This window comes from Diorhabda sublineata, chromosome 8 (assembly GCF_026230105.1).
Source record: "Diorhabda sublineata isolate icDioSubl1.1 chromosome 8, icDioSubl1.1, whole genome shotgun sequence".
NCBI classification, from domain to species: Eukaryota; Metazoa; Arthropoda; class Insecta; order Coleoptera; family Chrysomelidae; genus Diorhabda; species Diorhabda sublineata.
The window spans coordinates 1,038,684-1,055,207 of record NC_079481.1 but is presented as its reverse complement, the minus strand read 5'-3'; the positions used below and the strand labels follow the sequence as shown (position 1 = coordinate 1,055,207).

Below are 16,524 nucleotides of genomic sequence, written 5' to 3'. Positions count from 1 at the left end.
ATTTCCACTTAATATCCGGATAGAACCGGAAACGAAAACTGGTTTTAAACCCTTTATAAACATCTGAAAATCTCGTATCTAAAATTATTAGACTATTAAAGAACAGCAAAAACATCACCCTGTATAATATATTTGTATAAATCATCTCAAATTTATTTATTTTTAAACATTTGATACTTTAAACGCAGCCAAAAACCATATTTCATAACTATTTCTAATTATTTCTCGTTCTTTCCGAACAGACTATAATTTCAATTCCGTATATTTCCACTTAATATCCGGATAGAACCGGAAACGAAAACTGGTTTTGAATCCTTTATAAACATCTGAAAATCTCGTATCTAAAATTATTAGACTATTAAAGAACAGCAAAAACATCACCCTGTATAATAATATATTTGTATAAATCATCTCAAATTTATTTAATTTTAAACATTTGATAATTTAAACGCAGCCAAAACCATATTTTATAACTATTTTTAATTATTTCTCGTTCTTTCCGAACAGACTATAATTTTAATTCCGTATATTTCCACTTAATATCCGGATAGAACCGGAAACGAAAACTGGTTTTGAATCCTTTATAAACATCTGAAAATCTCGTATCTAAAATTATTAGACTATTAAAGAACAGCAAAAACATCACCCTGTATAATAATATATTTGTATAAATCATCTCAAATTTATTTATTTTTAAACATTTGGTACTTTAAACGCAGCCAAAACCATATTTTATAACTATTTTTAATTATTTCTCGTTCTTTCCGAACAGACTATAATTTTAATTCCGTATATTTCCACTTAATATCCGGATAGAACCGGAAACGAAAATTGGTTTTGAATACTTTATAAACATCTGAAAATCTCGTATCTAAAATTATTAGACTATTAAAGAACAGCAAAAACATCACCCTGTATAATATATTTGTATAAATCATCTCAAATTTATTTATTTTTAAACATTTGATAATTTAAACGCAGCCAAAACCATATTTTATAACTATTTCCAATTATTTCTCGTTCTTTCCGAACAGACTATAATTTTAATTCCATATATTTCCACTTAATATCCGGATAGAACCGGAAACGAAAACTGGTTTTAAACCCTTTATAAACATCTGAAAATCTCGTATCTAAAATTATTAGACTATAAATGAACGGCCAAAACATCACCCTGTATAATATATTAGTATAAATCATCTTAAATTCATTTATTACTGAAAATGACTCTAAATATATTCAAAATCATCTTATATGTTACCAATCTATAGCCATAACCCTATTTTATTAGTATTGTAATTATTTCTAGTGTTTTCCAAACAGACTATAATTTTCATATTATGATGAATTTCAACATTCGAGTGTAAAAATTTTTACAGTAAAATGCTTGAGTACGCATTTCTAGTCCCCACCCACCGTTAAAAAAGCTCGACAAAAAGCACCAAATTCCAAGTAATAAGAAGTATCACGTGTTGTTTACTTGGTCGGCATCGTTGGTTTTTCGCGATTGGGAATTTGTTTCGGCTCCGAATGATTGCCGGTGATCATTCCAGTGTTGATTTTCGTGACATACGAGCGTTTAAATGTGTGCCTCGTTACCGATTTCATGTGACGTTAATTTACCGGAAAATAAGGCACTAATGATTATATCGGTGAATTATGTGGGGAAAAATACGAAAAAACTTTGTTTACTATTTGTATTTGATAATATTCGTTTACGCGGTTTATTTAGTGTATTCATTTGAATTATTCACTAGTTTGAGGACGTACGATATTCAAAAGAATAATTTACAATCGAAAGGTGAGTCAAAAGTTATTTATAACAAAAATAATACCTAAATAAGTTAGTTTTTATTTCTATTTACGATTTTTATTTATAAATAACAAACAAATTAAAACAATCACGGTAAATGTTCCACAAACTGTCAAAAACGTCAAAATTCAAGATGGCTTTATGATAATACCGTTGTTGCCAGTTTTCAATACGTAGTGACCCTCGTATATACATTTAATGTAAACTAAGGCGCCTCGATGTCGGGAAATATTTCAATTCGGATCATCTCTTATTATAACGGAGTGCTTTCATTTCCTATACTAAATTATCGAAAATAGAGAATAAAAAAAAATTTGTGAAATGAAAAAAATTAAAATAAGTGTCGTAAATTCAAACATAAAAACAATTATAGTATTTTCTCGAGGAATACACGTACATGAGATTTTTATAGGTTATGTATAGTGTTCATTTTGTAGAAATATAATAATCCAGTGGTGTCGTATAAGGGTTATGTAATCAGCACGTCATTACTAATAAAATGTACGAAATTATGTATATATTTGAAACGATAATGTATATTGTTTAAATTTCAAACAGAATATTGATGGAATCAACAAGTTTTAATCATGAAAACTTCAATTCACTAGGAGAATTGATAAATATGATATTTAAAAAAAAAATTAAATCTGAAAAAGCCATTTGTGTCCTAAATAGGTTTTGAAACGATATTTCTGTCGTTAATAACCTCAAAAACGACAATTCTTGAGAAAATTCAAATTGGAAAAGCCATTTCTGACCTAAATAAATTTGGAAAGGCCATTTCTGTCGTAAATAACCTTAAAAATGACAATTTTTGAGAAAATTCAAATTGGAAAAGCCATTTCTGACCTAAATAAATTTGGAAAAGCCATTTCTGTTGTAAATAACCTTAAAATGACAATTTTTTAGAAAATTTAAATTGGAAAAGCCATTTCTGTCCTAAATAATCTGGATAAAAACATTTTTGTCGTTAATAACCTTGAAAACGACAATTTTTGAGAAAATTCAAATTGGAAAAGCCATTTCTGTCCTAAAAAAATTTGGAAAAGCCATTTCTGTTGTAAATAACCTTAAAAATGACAATTTTTGAGAAAATCCAAATTGGAAAGGCCATTTGTGTCGTAAATAACCTCAAAAATAACAATTCTTGAGAAAATTCATATTGGAAAAGCCATTTCTGTCCTAAATAATCTGGATAAAAACATTTTTGTCGTTAATAACCTTGAAAACGACAATTTTTGAGAAAATCCAAATTGGAAAGGCCATTTCTGTCGTAAATAACCTTAAAAATGACAATTTTTGAGAAAATCCAAATTGGAAAGGCCATTTCTGTCGTAAATAACCTTAAAAATGACAATTTTTGAGAAAATCCAAATTGGAAAGGCCATTTCTGTCGTAAATAACCTTAAAAATGACAATTTTTGAGAAAATCCAAATTGGAAAGGCCATTTCTGTCGTAAATAACCTTAAAAATGACAATTTTTGAGAAAATTCAAATTGGAAAGGACATTTCTGTCGTGAATAACCTCAAAAATGACAATTCTTGAGAAAATTCATATTGGAAAAGCCATTTCTGTCCTAAATAATCTAGATAAAAACATTTTTGTCGTTAATAACCTTGAAAACGACAATTTTTGAGAAAATTCAAATTGGAAAAGCCATTTCTGACCTAAAAAAATTTGGAAAAGCCATTTCTGTTGTAAATAACCTTAAAAATGACAATTTTTGAGAAAATCCAAATTGGAAAGGCCATTTGTGTCGTAAATAACCTCAAAAATAACAATTCTTGAGAAAATTCATATTGGAAAAGCCATTTCTGTCCTAAATAATCTGGATAAAAACATTTTTGTCGTTAATAACCTTGAAAACGACAATTTTTGAGAAAATCCAAATTGGAAAGGCCATTTCTGTCGTAAATAACCTTAAAAATGACAATTTTTGAGTAAAGTCAAATTGGAAAAGCCATTTCTGTCCTAAACAAATTTGGAAAAGCCGCTGGGGTCCAAAAATGACAATTCTTGAAAAAATTTATATTGGAAAAGCCAACTCTGTCTTAAACAAATTTGGAAAAACAATTTTTGTCTACAATAAACCTGGAAAAGCTATTTGTGTCCAAAATAAGTTTAGAAAAGTCACTTGTGTCCTAAATAACTTTGAAAAAGATATTTGTCGATAAAATTGAATCTGGAAAAGCCTATTGTGTCCTAAATAAACTCGGAAAAGCAATATCAGATCTAAATAATCTTAAAAACGACATTTCTTGTGAAAATTCAAATTGAAAAAGTCAATTCTCAATAATTAATTTCGATGCTCTTTTGGTGGAATCAACAAGTTGCCAGATACAATTCTAATAACCCAGTGGCGTCGTGTCAGGGTTTAGAAACTAGATCGTATTTTTTATTTTTTTTATTAAACTACTGTTTAATTTTGTTTTAAAACGTAAATTACATTGTTGCCACACGTGATTCATTTACTATATATATATATACAGAGGAAATATTTTCCTTTATTGCAGATCCGTACGTGATAAATACGACAGGATGTAAAATTGAAAATATGGACGCTTTTAGCGACGAAATTATGGAATTTTTGTATCACTTAAATCCATTATCGTGCAGTGATAAACATTTATTAACTTACGTTAATCGAAACGGTAACGAAATTAGTTTAAATATAAACAAATCGCTAATTTACGATTACAGCTCATTCGATATAAATTGCTGTTATATAAATGTCGATAGAAATCCAGTAGGAGCCAACCCAGACGATAATCTCAGGTAAATATAATAAATTTTACGATATTTTTATTTTTATCGATTTATTAGTTTAACTCGAGTCATACAGGCACTTAAATGATTTTTTTTTGACCCCGACATGGCGCGGTCAACGGGATTAACTTAATACCGATTTAGTTTTTCAGAATGTACATATTTCGAAGATTCCGTAAATTTATACAGTGAAGTGGTGAAAGTGAAATGTAAAAATTCTTTTTACACCGTTTACGAGAACGTCCACGCCATCTTACGACCGCCAACGAACCGAGCGCCGAATTTCGACGATCCCAACGTTGTTCTAATTGGAATCGACGGTGTATCTATGACGAACCTGTTACGAACGATGCCGAAGACGCATCGTTTATTAGAAAATACGGGGTGGATCAAATTGAAAGGGTATAATAAAGTGGAGGATAATACTTTTCCGAATTTGATCGCCGTTCTAGCCGGGGTGAGGTTTTCTTTGCAAGAAAACGACGGTTTACAAAATTGTAGTCCTTACCGAACGGAAAAATTGGAAAATTGCAATTTTATATGGAAAACTTTTAAAGAAAATAATTATAGTACCGCCTACGCCGAGGATACACCGACTATAGGTAAGATTTATAAAAATTTCGCGTTATTTTACGAACATACTGTATATTTTTTTTAATAGAACGTAGAGGAATTCTGTTTGTATCACTACGCGTTGACGTTTTTTTTTTTCGTCTTCTTCTTATCGCTTTTCACAGGGTGATATTGAATTCCTGATAAGTTGCTGATAACAAAAAAGAGGTTATTGATTTTTTCGAGTACTTCTGATAAAAAATTAATTTAATACTGTACAATTGATGAAAATGTATCAGATTTAATGAAAAAATTTCCTTGATTAACCGAATTATTAGTTTTTTTCTAAAAAAACGAAATTATCTTTTCTCACCAAAACACGTTTTGTAATTTCCGTGGTGGAATCAACAAGCTGATCGGCCGAATTCTTATAACCCAGTAGCGGCGTATTAGGGGTTCGTAAATTGGATTTAATACTGTACAATTGATGAAAATGTAACAATTTTAATCAAAAATTTTCCTAATTAACAGATTCATAATTTTTCTTTATGAAAAAACGTCCCTGCTAATTATTTGTTTATAAAAAATAATTTTTTCTAAGTAAAACAATTTTTGCATTTTCCGTGGTCGAATCAACAAGTTGAAGGGCCGAATTCTTATAACTCAGTAGCGGCGTATTAGAGGTTCGTAAACTGGATTTAATACTGTACAATTGATGAAAGTTTTTCAAATTTAATAAAAAAATTTACTTAATTAACAGAATCATGAATTTTTTTATTAAAAAACGTCCCTGTTAATTGTTTGTTTATAAAAAATAACTTTTTCTAACTAAAACACATTTTGCGGTTTCCGTGGTGGAATCAACAAGTTGATCGGCCGAATTCTTATAACACAGTAGCGGCGTATTAGGGGTTCATAAATTGGTTCTAATACTGAACAATTGATGAAAATGTATCAAATTTATTAAAAAAATTTACTTAATTAACAGAATCATGAATTTTTTTAATAAAAAACGTCCCTGCTAATTGTTTGTTATTAAAAAATATCTTTTCTCACCAAAACACGTTTTGTAATTTCGGTGGTGGAATCAACAAGTTGAAGGGCCGAATTCTTATAACTCAGTAGCGGCGTATTAGAGGTTCGTAAACTGGATTTAATACTGTACAATTGATGAAAGTTTTTCAAATTTAATAAAAAAATTTACTTAATTAACAGAATCATGAATTTTTTTATTAAAAAACGTCCCTGTTAATTGTTTGTTTATAAAAAATAACTTTTTCTAACTAAAACACATTTTGCGGTTTCCGTGGTGGAATCAACAAGTTGATCGGCCGAATTCTTATAACACAGTAGCGGCGTATTAGGGGTTCATAAATTGGTTCTAATACTGAACAATTGATGAAAATGTATCAAATTTATTAAAAAAATTTACTTAATTAACAGAATCATGAATTTTTTTATTAAAAAACGTCCCTGCTAATTGTTTGTTTTTAAAAAATATCTTTTCTCACTAAAACACGTTTTGTAATTTCCGTGGTGGAATCAACAAGTTGAAGGGCCGAATTCTTATAACTCAGTAGCGGCGTATTAGAGGTTCGTAAACTGGATTTAATACTGTACAATTGATGAAAGTTTTTCAAATTTAATAAAAAAATTTACTTAATTAACAGAATCATGAATTTTTTTATTAAAAAACGTCCCTGCTAATTGTTTGTTTATAAAAAATAACTTTTTCTAACTAAAACACATTTTGCGGTTTCCGTGGTGGAATCAACAAGTTGATCGGCCGAATTCTTATAACCCAGTAGCGGCGTATTAGGGATTCGTAAATTGGTTCTAATACTGAACAATTGATGAAAATGTATCAAATTTATTAAAAAATTTTACTTAATTAACAGAATCATGAATTTTTTTATTAAAAAACGTCCCTGCTAATTGTTTGTTTTTAAAAAATATCTTTTCTCACCAAAACACGTTTTGTAATTTCCGTGGTGGAATCAACAAGTTGATCGGCCGAATTCTTATAACTCAGTAGCGGCGTATTAGAGGTTCGTAAACTGGATTTAATACTGTACAATTGATGAAAGTTTTTCAAATTTAATAAAAAAATTTACTTAATTAACAGAATCATGAATTTTTTTATTAAAAAACGTCCCTGCTAATTGTTTGTTTATAAAAAATAACTTTTTCTAACTAAAACACATTTTGCGGTTTCCGTGGTGGAATGAACAAGTTGATCGGCCGAATTTGATTATCCCATTGGCGGCGTATTAGGGGATCGTAAACTAGATCAATTTGAAAAAATTAATGAAAATGTATCAAATTAAATAATTTTTTTCTAATTATATCAATAAAGAACAAAGTTTTTCTAGAAAAAAACTCCGTGTTTATTGTCTGTTGACATAGAAAATATTTTTTTTTCCTTAAAACTGGTTTCGCGTTTCTCGTGGTGGAATCAACAAGTTGTTCGGCTGAATTCGAGTAACCCAGTGGCGGCGTGTATCAGGAGTAAATTGAATTAAATTTTGTGAAATTTATTGAAATGTGTCAAACTACAAGAAAGTATCGAAAAAAAAATAAAAACCTCAGTTTCGTCTTCCATATACCCTAATTCGATTTTGTTATTTTAAAATTTCTCCAATTTTATTTTATTAACACACTATAATATCGGTATCACTTTATTTTACTGCAATATATGAACAAGTTTCTGTGTCAATAAAGGTGCCGAAGTTTTTATTTCTTCTTTTTTCTTATCGTGCTTCATTGGGCGTTGTTCAACTACCGATAAGTTAGAGATAACGAAAATGTATTGAATCATTTGTTGATATTTTCAAGCAACACACGTCCTTACATCTGAAAATGAGACTTTCAAAAAGTAATTTTTGTTTAAAAAATTCACCTCTCTCTTTAAATTCCGTTTTATAATCCACTTTTAACATCAATAACTTCCATTATAAAATATATAATGAGGAAAAGGTATAATCGTCCTACCCCGTATAATTAAAAATATATTTTTCCTCATATTAGTCGTATTTTTTACAATGAAAGTTTTTATTTTACCCTGTATAATTCACGTCTGTTGTATAATCAATAAACGTCTCTATATAATTTATTAACATTTTCATGACACCCTGTATAATAAAGGACTTTTCATCATACCTTGTACAGTCAACGAACGTTTTCATCATACCCCGTATAATAAAAAATATATTTTTCCAACGATTTTCAAATTTCTGTCGTTTCTTTTGACCATGAACGTTTCTATTATACCCTGTATAATTTATGCCTGTTGTATAATCAATAAACGTCTCTGTATAATTTATTAACATTTTCATGACACCCTGTATAATAAAGGGACTTTTCATCATACCTTGTACAGTCAACGAACGTTTTCATCATACCCCGTATAATAAAAAATATATTTTTTCAACGATTTTCAAATTTCTGTCGTTTCTTTTGACCATGAACGTTTCTATTATACCCTGTATAATTTACGCCTGTTGTATAATCAATAAACGTCTCTATATAATTTATTAACATTTTCATGACACCCTGTATAATAAAGGACTTTTCATCATACCTTGTACAGTCAACGAACGTTTTCATCATACCCCGTATAATAAAAAATATATTTTTTCTGCGATTTTCAAATTTTTGTCGTTTCTTTTGACCATGAACGTTTCTATTATACCCTGTATAATTTACGCCTGTTGTATAATCAATAAACGTCTCTATATAATTTATTAACATTTTCATGACACCCTGTATAATAAAGGACTTTTCATCATACCTTGTACAGTCAACGAACGTTTTCATCATACCCCGTATAATAAAAAATATATTTTTTCTGCGATTTTCAAATTTTTGTCGTTTCTTTTGACCATGAACGTTTCTATTATACCCTGTATAATTTACGCCTGTTGTATAATCAATAAACGTCTCTGTATAATTTATTAACATTTTCATGACACCCTGTATAATAAAGGGACTTTTCATCATACCTTGTACAGTCAACGAAAGTTTTCATCATACCCCGTATAATAAAAAATATATTTTTTCAACGATTTTCAAATTTCTGTCGTTTCTTTTGACCATGAACGTTTCTATTATACCCTGTATAATTTACGCCTTTTGTATAATCAATAAACGTCTGTATAATTTATTAACGTTTTTATGACACCCTGTATAATCATGGGACGTTTTCATCTCACCCTGTACAATAAACGAACACTTTCGCCCTGTATGATAACGTTTTTATTAAACCCTGTGTATAATTGACTAACACGTCATTCAAATATCTGTGATTGATTTTATCGTTAAACATTTTCGATAACCCCTGTATAATGAATGAAGAACATTTTTGGTACGCTCTATATATTTTTCCTTTGTCGTAGGAACGTTTAATTTCAATAAAGCCGGTTTCAAACAACCCCCAACCGACTATTACTTCCGCCCTTATTTTTTGACAGCTAACGATTTACCCGCCAAATATATGTGCCTTAGGGCCCATTGTACCGGTCCGGAAAAAACCGGCGTCAGAATGCAAAATTTGGTGACGGATTTTTTGGATACGATCAATGGAAAAACACCAGGTAAGCGAAAAAAATTTACTTCAAGTGTACGTTAAAATTAATAATGTATTTATCTCAGTGTATTTTTTAAATTCTCTACGTCTTAAATCAAATATCTATTTATAGATATTCAACTATATACACTCCCACTACTTAAAGAGGCCTCAATAATGGCTATAAGAAATCGACTGCTCCCATTGTTTAACAACGTACAGGGCGTGTCATAATTTCGACTAGAATTTTAACTTTAACGTTTCGCCGTTTAAAATTTACTTGTTATCTAATTTTTTTTATTTAAATGTTAATCGCGAACAGGTGGAAATGGGAATATTATCTATTGATAAAAACCAATGGTATTTTGAGTGGTTTTCTAAGAAATAAATATGATAACACTTTCAAGTACATTACTTGCCACGAAACTAGGGTGATACCAGTGGCGCACTTGTTTATCGTAATACGTCATCAAATCTACCAGTACATTTATTTATTTTTTTAAATTATATTTATAGTCATTTTATACTATTTGTAAATAAGACATTTTTTTTGAATATTTAGGAATAAATAGATGAAAATGTTTGAAAAAAATTTACTGGTATTTTTCTTTTGGTCGCCATATTGGTTAGTATGTCAAATTACGCGCGTATTTACGTTGTCATGACAACACTATTCACAATATGGCTGCGAACATCTGTTGCGGTTCGGTGTATTAGTACAGGGCCGTCTTGAGGAAATTAATTTATATTTTTTTTTCGTTCTAATTTAGGAAAGTGAATTTTGATAATTGCGTTGTAGGTTTCGGTTTGTTTTGGATGAACGCTTTTAGTCACGAAGACGTAAATTGTCCTAGTTCGATGGATGAAGATTTCGAAAGATATTTTAAAAAATTATATTCGAATAATTATCTCGACAACACTGTTATGATATTTTTCAGCGATCACGGTTTTCGCTTCGGAAAAATAAGGTTAACGGAAAACGGTTGGTTGGAAGAGAGGTTGCCGTTTTTCTATATATGGATACCTCGTAGATTACGGTAAGTTTCAAGTAAAATCTGGAAATTTTGTGAGAGAAAAGTTGATCTGGCGACGTCGCATCATATGGTCCGACGTTTCTTGAACGGTGACGTCACTCGTTTCATTTGATGCTGACGTATTCCTGTTTCTTGATTGGTAAATAAAAATACAACGTTGCCAAGTTTTATTATATATTTTATTTCTTATACTTGTACAAGTTTCGATATCACTGAAATAATTTTTCATACAGATGTTTTTGGAAATAATGTGGAAATTTAATTTTTTAATGAAAAATTCGACTTTTCGTTTTTGATAACTTTTTGCATACGAATCGCCCTGTATACAAAAACGCCGTAAGACAACAAATATAATTAAGAGTTTCGAGTTGAAATCAGAAGATTTACTGAAACATCAGTAGATCTGGCGCCATCGCTTTTATACGATAAGAACGTTTGATCCGACGTTTCATGAACGGTGACGTGATGCGCTTCTAATCATCATGGCAGTTTCCTGTATTTTGCAATTTCATTTTTGATAGAATAAGATACAACGTTGCCAAGTTTTATGATATAAAAATTATTTTATCTTCCGTGAATAAATATTTATGTTGAAATAATTTTTTATAGTAAGATATTTTTTCAAAATCGTATTGAAATTTCATTTTTTAGTAAAAAATATTTCAAAAATTCTACTTTCGTTATTGATAACTTTTTGCATACACGAATCGCCCTGTATAAAAGAACGCCGTGAGAGTTTAGAGTCAAAATCAGAAGATTTACTGAATTATCAGTATATCTGGCAACGTCGCCTTGATATGAAAGCATGTGCGATCCGACGTTTCATGAACGGTGACGCAATGCGCTTCCAACCATCATGGCGGTTTCCTGTACGTCACATTTTTCTATTTTCCGTAGTTACAACGTTGCCAAATTTTTTTGATATGAATTATTGTTTCAGTAAATTATATCCCGAAAAATATCAAAATCTTTTAAGCAACACTGATAAATTAACGTCGCCTTACGACGTTTATATGAGTCTACAGGACGTCCTATCTCAAAACAATCCCAATTACGTAATTAGCCAACCCGAAGGTTGTCCCAAATGCCAATCTCTATTTAAACCAGTATCTCCGGAAAGGACTTGTAAGGACGCCGGAATTCCTGAACATTATTGCAGCTGTTCGAATTACGTAAAAATCGACAAATCCCTACCTATCGTCGAAGTATTAGCGAATTTTTTCATCGACCAACTTAATAAATTAATCCAATCTTATGGTTATCTATCGAACAAATGCGCTATTTATAGGTTAGAAAAAATATCGAACGTCAAAGAGTTGATTTTGGAACAGGACGTCGAAATAAATTATTTAATCAGTATTGTAACGAGACCAGAAGCTCATTTCGAGGCTACTATTAAAGTTAATTTTTTTGGATCTGATTTTGAAATGTCGCTTAACGAAATAAATAGGTTAGATCGTTACGCGCCGACTTCCTATTGCGTCAAAAACTCCCCGGTGCAAATTTATTGTTACTGCAGTTCTTTGATTAAAAAAATAACGAATATATTTTGTAATAATAAATTTTGTATTTTATGAAAACTATTTTCATTTAAAACCACACCTACACGAACCGTTCCTTTGGGATTAAAACCGGGTTCACGCGCATATAATGACATTTTAATAGAGGTTATTTGATGACGTAGTTCCAACGTCACGGGTAGAAACACAAGATGGCGGTAAGTATCTAGTAAATTTAGAATTAAATCATTTTTTTAAAGAAATACATAAAATATTAAATCAAGTTTAATTTATGAAAACGAAAATTGAAAATTTTAACACTAATTCTCTTTTTTTATATAGTATAATTTGATCATAAAATAAAAATGTTTCAAATAATTTCATTATAAAAACTGTCATATGTCATTCTACAACAACATTGCCAAGCTCGAAATTAAAAAGATTATAATAAAATGAGGTTATATTTACCTTTAACAACAGAAAATTAAGTTTTCGACAATTTTAATTCTTAATATATAAATTAATTAATAAATCCTACAAAACCACAAATTACAATATTCTTCAATGTAAAAATAACGATACTGAACTAGCTTCATTTTTTACATGAAATCGTCATTTTCTTGAGAAATAAATCAACAAATTTCATTTTAATGATTATTGCATTAATACTTTAGGTAGAGAAGCAAACTTTTCATGCATTAAACTCGTTAGATAAATAAATTAACATTTTAATACTCACAAAAAGTTTTCCTGTATAAATACCACTCACAATGTCACTTAAAATATGAAATAATAAAGAAAATTCATTTTATTGATAAATTCAGATCACAAAAAAATTAATAACATTTTAAACACTAGGAACTACATCATTTATCCACTTCAAGTAGTCCTGGTTTCCGTTTTGGATAGGTAAAGAAATAACCTCACAAACTGTATAAGGATGATTGGTTTTAACGTATTCAGTTAAATTCCCGATTTTCGAAGTTCTAGTTTTAATCATCATCAAAACTTCAGGTTCTTCGTTGATCTTGTCTTCCCATTCGTATATGGAAATTATTTTCGGTATAATATTAACGCAAGCGGCTAGTTTATTTTTGACTATACCGTTAGCTAATTTTTTGGCTACTTCCTCGTTTGGAGCTGTAACGTAAGCAACGGAATGTTCACCGCTTGTATACGAGAATGTTTTGTTGGAAGAAGATAATTCTCCAGACATTTCTTTCGTAGCTAATACGGAAAATCTTCGAATAAAACTGAAATATACAATTTTCAATTGTATTAGGAGATATGGTTTTCAAAACTCACCTTAAATATATTGCCGAGATTAAGAATCCTTTTTTTATTAGCATTCCAAATGACTTATAAAGTCTAACCAAACAATAAAATTATTTGTATTGACACTTTTACTTGTCAGTTGTCAAATCATCAATATCATAGAGTTACATCTGTTTAAAATATTTTTTGTACCAAGTGTGAACATAAAACTATACTCTATATTCGTGATTATAAAATAAATTTGTAAAATATAAACAAATACATTTATGAAATAGAGCTATTGATATTATTTAATTTAATATAACCAACAATGTTTCAACTACTCGACGTTTTTTCAGTAAACATCACCTGTATTAGATAAAAAAATAGATTCCCGTATAAATTCTATGGTATATAATTGTATTAATTCTGTGGTGCTTAGAACGAACGTAGTACATATTGTTTTATGAACTGTATATTATTGAGAAAGTTATATATAAATAAATAAAATTAATGAGGATATTTTATCAATAACTTCATTGTTTACCATAAGTTGACAGAAATACAAGATTTTTTAACGTTTTTGAATCTAAACATTTTTATAATCAAATGTCAATTGTCTTACATAAAAAAGTTTCTCGTTTATATCTGTGGTCTTTACAACATATATATTCATTTAAAAGTAATTTAAACCACAGAATTACATTTCGAGTATTGTTATATTAGAAATCACAGAATTTTTAGTTGAAATAGAGACACATAGATAAAGGAAAAGTATTTTATTAAGAATGACATTGTTCAACATGAGACGATAGTTGCGTTTTGTGCATGAATCTTCACGTGACTTTTTAACGTTTTCGAATCTGAAAATTTTTGCAAACAAATAACGCATTCGTATTTTCTGTTACTGTGAGTTTTCATATGTTCCTAAAAATGAGAATTTAGATGAAAAATATCGATGTTGCAGTACGTCATACCCTCAAATGACTAGCGGCTATATATTTTTTAGAGCAAACTTGACAATTATAGGGACGTTCGCCAGTGTGGTACCGAACGTGCGTATCTCTAGTTTCTTTTCGGCGAAAGGATTTCCCACACTGCCAACATGGATACGGTTTTTCCCCTGTGTGTATTAATCGATGTTTTTTCAATTGGGAATTACCTCGGATGGATAAAAAAATTGTTAGTTTTGAAAAAAAAAATATTTTCAGGAATCTACTTACTAGCAAAGGACATTTCGCAAAAATTACAGTTGTATGGTTTAATACCGGTGTGAGTTCTTGTGTGAACAACTAATTTCGAATTTTGGGTAAAACTTTTACCGCAAACGTTACAAACGTGCGGTTTTTGTCCTAAAATAACGAATTTTGATTTGTAATTGTAATTTCGAAAAAAATAATGACTAACCGGCGTGTTTCCTAATATGCTCGTTAAGATGAGAAGACTGACTGAATTTCTTATTACATATGCTACACAAGAATTTTTTTTCAGCGTTATGGAGCATTTTGTGTTTGTGTAAAGAAGAAGAAAGTGCAAAATTTTTTCCGCAAACGTCACAAGTTAAAGGTCTTTCGCCCGTATGAAGTCGCATATGTCCTAATAATTGTTTATTATATTTATACCTAGAATTTGTTTATAAATATCGTGAAAATACCAAAAAAAAACAAAAACTACCTTTTTCCGCATATCCTGCATTCGAATTTTTTCTCTATATGCGTAATTGGGACCGATTCGATAAAGTGAATATCTTTCAAATGTTTTTTCAGGAATTTGGAATCTGTAAAATCCCGATCGCAAATCTAAAAAACAATGTCAAATACCATACACGCAATTTCCCCATACATTGGATGGTTCCACAAAAAAAATAGTTTTGGATAGTTTAAACACAACTTTTATTATAATTTTTTATATAAAATTCAAGTAACTTCATAATTATATAGGTAAAGAACAAGTTACAAGAAAAAAAAAGGATAAACCCAACTTAATGCAACTGTTTATCTAACCTTACTTTTTATTAGAAACATCAGAATTGGTTCAAAATTTAAATAAAATACTCATATTTACAAGATATTGAGAAAAAATAGCGAAAAATTATAAGTTTAGAATTTACTTACATCACACTTGACGTTTTTGTAAACTTCCTTCGAATGATCTAAAAGAACTTTTTGATTTTGAACAAACGTATGTTCCATGATGTGTTTATTCAACTCTTCGGAATTATTATAAATTTTACTACACATGTTACAGAAATATTCATTTTGTGTTGTATGATGCTTAAGATGCTCAGATAACGACCATTCGTCTACTCAAACAAACTCCTATAATTATCAAACTCATTTACAATCATTTTTTACTAACCTTTGTATATATTCTCACAAAACTGACACTTATACATCGGGCCTAAAGTGAAATGATCAGTAGCTTCGTTTGAATTACACGGTACTATATTCCCGTCACTTTCCCATGAATCAGGTAAACATTGCTCGGCTATAGTTTGTAGACTTTGCATAGTTTCAGCTAAATCGTTGTTAACATTTTGATTTGTGAATGTTTCTACTAAAGAATGCGTAGTGGCGTCGTTGAAAATATCTTGAAATATCGAACTCTGTTGTAGCACTTCACTCGAACTAAACAAATCACTTTTAACCTCATTTATTATATTTTCCGGTTGTAATGAATAATTAATATTTAAGTAACTACGTAAAGTCATATCGGATTTTTCACATAATTGTTTAAACGTATAAGATTTATTTACAGTTTGTAAACATTGAGTACAAATCTGGTTTGGTAGACCATCTCCTTGTATAACCTATAAAAGTTCTTTTAAAATTATGAATCAATCATTTTATTTTTTTTAATATTACTTGAATCGGAGCGCAAGACATAAGCATATTAGAGATACAACCTTCAAATAAAGGTCTTAATTGAGCTTTTTCTAGTAAGCAAGTCCTACAAATTTTATCGAATTTCATTTTTGTAAACAAAATCTAAATAATTGACATCCGTCTTTATGTCAAAGTTTCTTCTTTTTCCATTGGCT

General features: G+C 29.6%; 3 protein-coding genes across 3 annotated transcripts; 1 reads left to right on the top strand and 2 right to left on the bottom strand.

Moving 5' to 3' along the window:
* Positions 1-1,430: 1,430 nt before the first annotated feature.
* On the top strand, positions 1,431-12,308 carry LOC130447488 (uncharacterized). Its single transcript, XM_056784328.1, has 6 exons — positions 1,431-1,801; positions 4,329-4,590; positions 4,726-5,183; positions 9,528-9,725; positions 10,497-10,734; positions 11,672-12,308. The coding sequence occupies exons 1-6, from the start codon at positions 1,660-1,662 to the stop codon at positions 12,306-12,308; spliced, it is 1,935 nt and encodes a 644-aa protein (XP_056640306.1). The 5' UTR covers positions 1,431-1,659.
* LOC130447489 (protein CutA homolog) lies at positions 10,892-13,657 on the bottom strand. The gene is made up of 2 exons (XM_056784329.1): positions 13,536-13,657; positions 10,892-13,483 (listed from the first exon to the last, which is right to left on the bottom strand). Exons 1-2 carry the CDS (start codon positions 13,577-13,579, stop codon positions 13,078-13,080), a joined length of 450 nt encoding a protein of 149 aa, XP_056640307.1. The 5' UTR covers positions 13,580-13,657; the 3' UTR covers positions 10,892-13,077.
* A 591-nt stretch (positions 13,658-14,248) lies between these two features.
* On the bottom strand, positions 14,249-16,510 carry LOC130447474 (zinc finger protein OZF-like). The gene is made up of 8 exons (XM_056784309.1): positions 16,349-16,510; positions 15,843-16,293; positions 15,599-15,786; positions 15,159-15,283; positions 14,892-15,106; positions 14,708-14,836; positions 14,462-14,646; positions 14,249-14,411 (listed from the first exon to the last, which is right to left on the bottom strand). The coding sequence occupies exons 1-8, from the start codon at positions 16,454-16,456 to the stop codon at positions 14,283-14,285; spliced, it is 1,530 nt and encodes a 509-aa protein (XP_056640287.1). The 5' UTR covers positions 16,457-16,510; the 3' UTR covers positions 14,249-14,282.
* Positions 16,511-16,524: the final 14 nt, after the last annotated feature.

Excerpts from the sequence above, each read along its gene's own strand:
- LOC130447488 (XM_056784328.1), top strand. The coding sequence starts at position 1,660 with ATGTGGGGAAAAATACGAAAAAACTTTGTTTACTATTTGTATTTGATA. Across the intron at positions 9,726-10,496 it reads GATCAATGGAAAAACACCAG|GTTTCGGTTTGTTTTGGATG; the intron begins GTAAGCGAAAAA and ends ATTGCGTTGTAG. Across the intron at positions 10,735-11,671 it reads TGGATACCTCGTAGATTACG|TAAATTATATCCCGAAAAAT; the intron begins GTAAGTTTCAAG and ends TTATTGTTTCAG.
- LOC130447489 (XM_056784329.1), bottom strand. The coding sequence starts at position 13,579 with ATGCTAATAAAAAAAGGATTCTTAATCTCGGCAATATATTTAAG. Across the intron at positions 13,484-13,535 it reads ATCTCGGCAATATATTTAAG|TTTTATTCGAAGATTTTCCG; the intron begins GTGAGTTTTGAA and ends TGTATATTTCAG.
- LOC130447474 (XM_056784309.1), bottom strand. The coding sequence starts at position 16,456 with ATGAAATTCGATAAAATTTGTAGGACTTGCTTACTAGAAAAAGCTCAA. Across the intron at positions 14,837-14,891 it reads GCATATTAGGAAACACGCCG|GACAAAAACCGCACGTTTGT; the intron begins GTTAGTCATTAT and ends TCGTTATTTTAG. Across the intron at positions 14,647-14,707 it reads TTGCGAAATGTCCTTTGCTA|GTAATTCCCAATTGAAAAAA; the intron begins GTAAGTAGATTC and ends TATCCATCCGAG.